At 32.5% G+C, this 9,282-nt stretch overlaps 1 protein-coding gene across 5 annotated transcripts; it reads right to left on the reverse strand.

Moving 5' to 3' along the window:
- Positions 1 to 200: 200 nt before the first annotated feature.
- On the reverse strand, positions 201 to 4,967 carry LOC127079246 (lipase). Of its 5 annotated transcripts, none has more exons than XM_051019657.1 (11): positions 4,693 to 4,967; positions 4,433 to 4,513; positions 3,114 to 3,193; positions 2,885 to 2,950; positions 2,697 to 2,744; positions 2,485 to 2,552; positions 1,775 to 1,847; positions 1,534 to 1,695; positions 1,127 to 1,321; positions 906 to 994; positions 201 to 778 (listed from the first exon to the last, which is right to left on the reverse strand). In XM_051019657.1, exons 2-11 carry the CDS (start codon positions 4,497 to 4,499, stop codon positions 556 to 558), a joined length of 1,071 nt encoding a protein of 356 aa, XP_050875614.1. In that variant the 5' UTR covers positions 4,500 to 4,513; positions 4,693 to 4,967; the 3' UTR covers positions 201 to 555. The 5 variants fall into 5 exon arrangements, with proteins under 5 accessions (XP_050875614.1, XP_050875619.1, XP_050875626.1 ...); XM_051019662.1 differs by having other exon boundaries at positions 4,433 to 4,507; positions 4,606 to 4,853; XM_051019669.1 differs by having other exon boundaries at positions 4,676 to 4,852.
- Positions 4,968 to 9,282: the final 4,315 nt, after the last annotated feature.

Below are 9,282 nucleotides of genomic sequence, written 5' to 3' on the forward strand. Positions count from 1 at the left end.
AGACGCCAATTCATCTGACACCACCTCTTCAAAGTAGGATACTTGAGAAATAATCTCAAAAATGAATTATTTTAGAAATTTTCTTAAAAATTTGGATTATTTGAATAAAAAATTCCATGAGATAAATCTGATTACAAATGAAGAGAATAAATACTCTCTCTCAAGACAATATTCAAAAGACGAACTTGAAACCTCGTAAATGTAAATTCACATTTCATCTAGAAACCCAGAAAAAAATTATCAAATACTTAAATTGTGGAAATGTGATAAGCTGATGGATGATCTTGATAATTAAATCAAATACCCACCCAAACCACATGAAGAATTCAGTAGAATTTGAAAGTGTAATTGTACACTTCAAATCTGTACCAAGAATTGAGTCTTATATATACAAGGATCATCATTTACAAGACTATACACACAATCTTCTTCCAGCTGCAGCTAATTCAGATGAAATTCTTCCGCCGCCGCATTTGGAAGGACCGTGAAGAAATAAAAAATAATTCAAAGTATATCGTCCCCGTGATTATATTGCCTGAGATATCTCATGCCAGTTCAATCGGAATTGACGGGATCTATCTGATCATCAAACTCTTGACTCGATTTGAGTAGAGAACTTGCAGGATCTCTGGATAAGATTATGTTTCCTTTTGAATCTCTTGTGCTTGTGTTCAGAACATTAGAATTCATAACGATTCTGCATGTTGCTGGATCATCTGATCCCATGTCAACGCCGTAATAGACTAAGTGGTCTGTGATGCTATTTCCACTCACTGACCTGTAAAAGATAAGAATTCAAATTTCAGCTGGCATTGTAGAATACTCACGGTTCGGAATCCACTGTAGTGGCAAAGTTTTCAATAAGTCTCAATTTTCAGTTGCATTTTGACAACAGATTGACTAACCTGCTGCAATCTGGATCCTCGCCAGATCCATCACAAATCTTCTCAACCCTGTACACAAGACTACCTAATCCAATGTTATAAAGCCATACCTGCAATCCACAACAACTTAGATTCTTGAAAAATAATAAAACAAATTGAAAACAAGTTCTGCAGGTAAGCATATTCCCGGATATATAGGTTTTGTTGTACAGATTTCATCACTTCGTTATGCAATGCCTTACCTCTCTCGGGAAGTGCTGGTATGTCTTCTGTGGTAAACGGTAATAGTATGGAGGCAAGTGGGGAACAATATCATGGTCATTTGTGACTCGGATTGTATTTGGAACTAGTCTGCTGTATAGAGATGCAAAAACACCATTCCCAATACGAGGTTGTCCAAATGTCATAACCTGAACTTTATTTTCTTGTTTATTTACCTGTAAGAATGTAAAATCAAACAAGTAATTATGCATCCTCGTATAATAGTAGTGATTATGAATCTTGAAATGAGAATTTAAACAAGGATCTATACAAAATGACTACATAATAAAAAATCATTTTTCCAAATACAATAGTTCCCAAAGAAATTCAAAGCTGTGGAACAAAAAAACCTTGGTGTTCAACACTGGGAAAGTTAAACTAAAGTTACCACTAAATCAAGTCCACAAAATGCAGCCATTGCTCCTCCCATTGAATGCCCCGTAACTATAATTTGAATATCTCCATAAAACTTCTTTGCTCTTTCAACGGCCCCTAAAACTGCAGGGCGTATTGTTGTATTATGGTATGCAGTATAAAAGCCACGATGTACCTGGTGAGAATGATGATAATATTTCAGAACGGAATATATTACAGACACAAAGTAAGGCCGGAGCTTTCACGTCACATACCATTGCATCATCCATGTCTGGATAATTTATTTCATGCTGCTTCCAATATAAATCTTCGATCCAGTTCTGCAAACTACATAAAAGCAGTTTCAAACAAATAACTCAGTATTATTAAGTTATCTCAGAAGTGAGCCAAAAACCTGAAAGGCTTGAACTGTGTTTTCCTTTTAATAATCTATTATGGAAAAATGTTTTCTTCATAACAATAATTTACATGATTCCAAACATGACTGTCAAACATGCTTTCTTCATATACAAATAACGTAGTTTCTGACCCTTTCAAACAGAAGAATCTATGATGTACAATGTCTCAAATATGATCTGAACTATAGATAATCATCTACTGCATGAGCTAAAGAATCCTGCTGGTCAATTTAGAATCACAGAAATGCATGTTTGATGCATGTAAAACTGAAAATAATTCATATTACTTGGTCACTTGTGCTCACTGCCTTTAAGCCAGAAATATATTGCAATCATGTTAAATCAAGTAAACTGCATTTATCAACTTATGCATGTGCATGAATGTGAATGTTCATACATACTTAACATGCATAAGTAAAACATTTTTTCTTGTTTCTAGAATATGCAGGCACGTGAATGTAGGCATACATACAACACAACACTAGACTCTAATCGATCCATTTTAGTGGTTGCTATTGAAATTTGGGCCCAAATAACACACAACTTAAGCGATCAAGAAAATCCACCTGTGTTCATTAGTTCCTCTGAATGCAATGATGATAGCAAGCGGATCCTCGGCCACTCCAACAAATGCCTGGAATAGGATGTGATAATTACATAAGGACATAAGAGTGCATTAATATAATAAATGTAATCAAGGAGTAGAAAAAGGTAATAAAGAGAATTCATTATTTCTGTAGTTTACAGGAATATTGATCTGCAATGATAGTTAACCAACCTGTAAGCAATGCTCGACATCAACAACCAATTCTATAATCTCAAATCCCTGTTTACATGAAAAATATCTTTAGACCAAATATTTTATAAACAGACAAACTAGTAGAATACAATAATGGAAATAATTCAAAGCTCACTCACAACTTGAGTGAACAAGTAAAGCTATATTAATTTTTACATTCTCAGCACCTTGGTCAAGTCACCACATCTAGAGCATGTCCAAGTAAAAAGTTGAGTCAAATCTGACAAGTATACCTGCAAGAACCAAACCTACTTAAGCAAAGCCATGTTGAAACTTGGAATTTTCATTACAATCATTAATGTCTGATCAATCCTCTGTTAACATAAGAATACAAATAATAGGCACAGTAGTTATAATCACTGCTTAGGTTGTACATATAATTCATAAAGAACTCACCGCAGAAGCAAATTCAACTAAAATTGTAGCAAGTGTATGATTGTACTGGGCAAGATGACTCGTATGCCTAACCTTGAGTTCTGCAGATGGAAAATGTATTATTGGTATGCAAATGTGAAACGTCCACAATAAGAGTAAAAGACTATGGTTCAGAATGTAATTTCTTCATATCACGAGTTCATATCTGTTCATCTATATAATAGACATGTCTGCATATGTGAGTTGTTCATGACTTCTTGAAAAGCATAAAAAGAAATATCTCACCTACGGTGTTCTTATGGCATGCATCAATCATGTATAACCCAGACAAATACAAACAATATGACATACTTTGAAGTTGAATGGCCCATACTATATGATCCTTACTTTACAAATTCAATATTCTGCTATTGAATCTCTCAGAATTTGGGTTGGACCTAACTTATCCCTACAAAACCAGCTAGTAAGGTGAGGATTGCCTCCACTTAAAAACACAACACAGGCTATATCTCTAAACAATGTGGGACTAAATTCACCCCTTCAAAGCCAACACAATGAAGGTGTTAGGGGCTGCAATGAGGCAAGCCAAAGTGCCGCAATTAAGGCGACTAGGGGCGGACCGCAATCAAGGCGGAAAGTCCAACACACACCTTCCTCGCGCTTGGGCCTCAATGAGCCCGAAGCGTGGATGATGCGGGAAGTCCAACAATGGATCTAGGATAGGCTCTAATACCATCTCAGAATTTGGATTGAGTCTAACTCATCCCTACAAAACCGACTTGATGACTGGGGGCTGACCGCAATTAAGGCGGAAAGTCAAGTCCAACAGAATCATTAACCGATAAACTCCTTGCCCACTGCCCAAGGTTTTTTGGGTCCAAGGGCAAGGGAGCAACTTTACTAAAAACCTAAAATACAAATTGTATGATGTGGTGTTGTCAGATAACAGAGCGGAAATTGAGCAAATCGCTATCGTTATGCTATATACTATACTATTCAGTACGAAGTGTTGTCAAAGATCAGCTACAGCAACGATGTAGCGGAATTTGAACAAACTACTATTTTACCCATCTAACAACATCGGCAGTGTAATACCTAGCCTAACTTTCCTACACTCTGATCAAAAGCTCCACTCCAACCAAAACAAACATGAATCAAAACCAATGATCCCGCATTATCAATAAACACACAAAACTAAACAAACCCATAGATCCCCAATTATTAATAAACAATTAAACACACAAAACTAAACAAATCCAATGAATTTAAAGCTTACAGAAAAACACAAAAAAAAACAATTTATAAACCAAAGAACATTAATGCAGAAGTTACACTCTTACCTCTACCATCTGAAAAGGAAAAAAGGCACAACCAGGTAACCAATATCAAGCACCAAATCTTCCCCATACTTTACTCTGCAACTGAAAGTACAGAGAATCATAAGAACAGAAAATAAACACAAATCAATCTACCGTGAAGAAAACGTCAATTACTTCAACACAAAACGTAATACCTAAATAAATCAGGAACAACGTTCCAAAACAATAGAGTAACAATTAAGCGAAAATTGAATAGTTTAATATATGTATAAAAAAAGCACCGCAAAACGGAAAATTTTGCCCCGCCGCCGCTGCAATGTTTTTCCGATGAGGGTTTTTCCGGCGAGAAGGGGAAAGAAGAAGTCAAAGAGTCATAAAAATAATCTGGGTTTGATTTGGATATATAGGAAGGAAAATAGGAATAACAATAACAGCAAAAGAAATGGAAGAAGTAACGTGATTAAGACGTTGCTGGGGTTGATTTCGTCATTTCCGTAACGTATTAGAACACTTAATTATTGTTTATTTATTGTTTGTTTCTTTGTTTGTTGTTATTACGCTGAAGCGAAATAGCGAATCGTGCGTGTATATTCTCTGTGTTCTTATCTTTTTATTTTTAAGGCAATTTTGAATTATTAATAATATTTTTTTAATGCAGATTCCATAATTGCACATTTGACAGAAGAAAAACATGAGTCAGTTTAGTGAATGAGAAAATAATATGTAATGTATAATAATTTATTTAGGTAGTGCATGTTTGACAAAAGAAACTCTATGACTCGGTTTAGTGTATGAGAAAATGATAATTTATTTTCATATTGTCCTTTTGACAAAAGAAAATATATGACTCGGTTTAGTGTATGAGAAAATAGTACTAGTATATAGTAATTTATTTATACTATTTAATAAAAATAAATTATGATATTTTAGTGTGAACTTTTATTTAAAAATTATTTGTATGGTAACGTTTATAAGATGGGTTTATTTGAAATTGTTAATACTTTCAAATGTTCTCAATATTTAGATATTAATATTTTGAAGCATTATTTTTATATGAGATTAATTATTATACACTGTTTGGATAAAAAAATTTACACAGTCGGTTCATCATCATCACCTATTTGTATTACTTTATAGATTTTTAAAATAAAAGTCAAATTTCTTTTAATATTCAACGTCTATAATTAACTGACGGTGTAAAACCCTTTCACACTGTCGGTGTATTTCAATTAATCTCTTTTTATATTTATTATATTAATATAAATAAATTATTACTCCCCTATCTCAAAATAATTGCCGCATATTATAAAAATTATATATTTTTAAATAAGTATTGTATTTTAATTTTCAATGTAATATGATAATTCAAATACACTAATAATTTTGTTTTATAAGTAACAATATATTATGAGAAGGTATACGCAACTATTAATATAAGGAAAAATACTCAAATGCAACTGAGTTCCAAAAGAAAGAAAAAAAACTAAGACAAGCAACTACAGGGATCATCCGGACAAACCTCCCAACTCAAAAAAGGAGATTTCCTAAAAAAAAATTGAAACAATTCCCAACTAGATCTCTTTATATTATCCAAACAGCTCCCTCCTCCGACTTAAAAATAATCAGATTTCTACAAAGCCAAAGATTCCAACAAACACAACACCAAAACAAACAAACGAATTGCTTATTATAAACTTTTTTTCAAACTTACAGAGAACAAAACACCATGGTTAACCAAACTTTTCACCATGCCAACCAGATTTATGCGAAGCCAACGACAAACATGAAGCCAAACATCATAATTGTAATCACAAGTGCAGAATAACTGAATCATGTCTTCCTCAACAAATAACATAATTGACAAGCCAAACTATTCATTCCAGCGAGAATTTTTTCTAAGTTAAATATGTTATTGTCCCCGACGATTTGAGTGTAACTTTGGTTCCTTAAGTCCAAATGAAGTGTCGTTTGAAGTGTTAGAGAGCTATCGCGCAGAGCTAGCTCACGGTAGTGCTCTGTGAGATAATTTTTGTATAAATGTATATTCAAGATGTGAATATATATTGTGTATCGTATGTATAATTGTGTGATAATTGTACATGCTTAATGATGAATCAATGTTGAGAGGATTTAACACGATTGAATGATGTATGTGAATATGTAAATGATATGGTGTTGATGTTTGATGATGTTATATGGTGAGAACATGATTCTCATTATGTATCAATGACATGACTATATGGTGATTAATTATGTATTATTGGTGGGTATAATTCTGGTGATTGTATGGTGATAATTTAGGTGACATTGCATGTTGAGAATCATGCATCATGGTGTACGATATTCAATCCAGTTTGTATGTGTTATGATCTGGTGGTATGGATTCAGGAGCGAGTAACTGGTTCCAAATAAGAATCAGTGAAGCATTACTTATGATGATAATAGCAATTTGGTGTGCTTTGGTCCTATGGTGAAGATTCAGAAGCGAGACAAGCTTGTGTTGTCCATAACAGTACCACATACATATAAAGTCGAGTTGTGAGTCTGATTCAAAGTGGGGACCATAGCGAGTATGAGTTGAGTCGATGTTTCATTGCATTACATGATGATGAAATATTTGTGTAATGATGAATACTCTCGTATGATTTGTATGATTTAACTGTAGTGTGGGTGACGTGTGAATATATGATATTGTGTTTCATATTTGATATGTGTATGTTTTTTAGCGTGTGAATATACTCTGATTATTTTGTGCACCATATCTTATTTGAATGTATTCTCACCCTTTTTTGTGTTGTTGCGTCTATGCTCATATAAAGTACAAATAATCAGGTACTTGAGTAGGAGATTGAGGTTGGTGACGATGATGTGCCTCTATAGTTGCTTGTCGACCAAGTCTTATAGTTGGAGTCACTCTGATACATAAATAACAGTAGGGAATATATGTTGTTCTTTACACTACTACAAAAAATGCTTTTTACCTTGAACGTGAAATGCATAATACCTCGGTTAAAGAAGCGAGGTAACGAAGGGCGACATGAAAACTCACCACTTATTACCTCGGTGGAAATAAAATCGAGAGGTAAAGTTATATGGACATGGGTTCGAGCCCCAACAACTTCACTTTTATTATTTTCAAAATTAGCTTATCTTACCTTTTAGTTTACAAATAAAATCGAGGGGTAAGATTATTATTATTATTATTTTTAAGAAAATCGTTATATGATTTACTCAGAATATTACATTCTTTACCCAAAATATTACATTGTTTACATAAAATATTAAAATAAAAATTAAATTTCCTATAAATCTAGATAAAAATCAAATTCCTTAGGTGGGTGAAGATCAAATATTTGTGCAAATATATTCTCCAAGGTTTCACATGCATTTGATTGTGAAGCAAAATATAATAAATGCTAGATAAATAAAATTAATATTCAAATATGTGATTTTGTGCATAAATAAATATTTAAGAAAACAAACCTTAAACCTAAATAATTTTCCGCTCTTACAATCCATCTTAGGGAACTTTTCCAAACGTCTTTATGTTTCAAGTGTTTCATGTTCCATATAGGTTGAATTTCCAATATTCAACATATTTTTATAATGGATGTCCCTTAGGTTTTACGTGGATCATTAATTGCAAATTCTTGAGCGTTGATAAACATTAAATGAACGACAAATATTTGTTTAAGGGCATTGGATATAGTAAAAAAAAACGTTAACTATCCCCTCGGTCACGGAGAAAATTGAGTTGAATAAGCTTCTTTTTTTTTAGATTATATTTTTTACACAGAATATTAAAAATAAATTATAAAATATATTTTCTAATGAGAATTTTTATTTTCCATGCCCATATCCCATGCAAGATGCTAGAGATCCGTTTCTCAATGAGAATTTTTATTTCATGCACTTCCAATCTATCCCAGAGATATGTAGTAGTAACTCATGATCAAATGGACGATGGTGAATATTTGAATATTTCCTCTCTCTGGGACTGCAATATATAAGTTAGTCTTAGGAAGAAATATATTTAGCGAGTGTTTTTATAATAAAATATGATTACTAAACACCTCAATTTTTTTATAAAACCTAGATTTTTTATCCTCACCTTTTAACTATCACCTCGGTGATGACAAAAATCGAGGTGAATATATATTTTTTTAAATTACATTATTTACATAGAATATTAAAATAAATCATTATCAGTAAGTCTTCATTCTTATTACTGAATAACTTTGCTAATATTCAGATTTAGTTGCATTCTCTTCTTTGTTCAAAGGTTAAACTTCATTCCTTGTTGGTTAAATTCCTCTCTTTGTTTGTTAAACTCCATTCTTTGTGTAACTTTAAGCAATAATGATTTTTTGCACTTGCAAACTATCAACCGAGTCATCTTCAAAGGTTGGACTCCCTTATTTAACCGAGGGTTATTCCAAAAATATAACAACGACAACATGAACACCATTATGTGAGATAGATTGCAAGGGCATAAAAATATTTTGTTTAAGATAGAAGAATATTGAAGATTTTTTCTATCTTTCAATCCATCCCAAAGATAATACTTGCGGATTTGGGGCAACTTCATATTAGTAAGGGTTAAGGTAAAATCTGTTTAACGAGTGATTTTATAGTGAAATTTTATTATTTTATGTCTCGATTAAATATAAAATCGAAGGGTTAGAATATTTTATTCACACTTATAAACAAATGAAATCATAAACTATGATAGTTGAAAATCAAAGTTTGTACTGAGTTGTTTTTTCACCCCAGTGTTATGAAAAACCAAGAGAACATATATATTTTTTTAAATAATAAAAAATAGCGCAAATTGATTTTATACCTTAGTTTTCTATTGTACGAGATGAAAA

Source organism: Lathyrus oleraceus, chromosome 1, assembly GCF_024323335.1.
Source record: "Lathyrus oleraceus cultivar Zhongwan6 chromosome 1, CAAS_Psat_ZW6_1.0, whole genome shotgun sequence".
NCBI lineage: Eukaryota > Viridiplantae > Streptophyta > Magnoliopsida > Fabales > Fabaceae > Lathyrus > Lathyrus oleraceus.

What these genes read in the sequence shown, in the direction of transcription:
- LOC127079246 (XM_051019657.1), bottom strand. Translation starts at nt 4,499, where the DNA reads ATGGGGAAGATTTGGTGCTTGATATTGGTTACCTGGTTGTGCCTTTTT. An exon ending in GATGTGGTGACTTGACCAAG is followed by an intron (nt 2,745 to 2,884) that starts GTGCTGAGAATG and finishes TCATGTAAACAG; the next exon opens with GGATTTGAGATTATAGAATT. An exon ending in CAGACATGGATGATGCAATG is followed by an intron (nt 1,696 to 1,774) that starts GTATGTGACGTG and finishes CATTCTCACCAG; the next exon opens with GTACATCGTGGCTTTTATAC.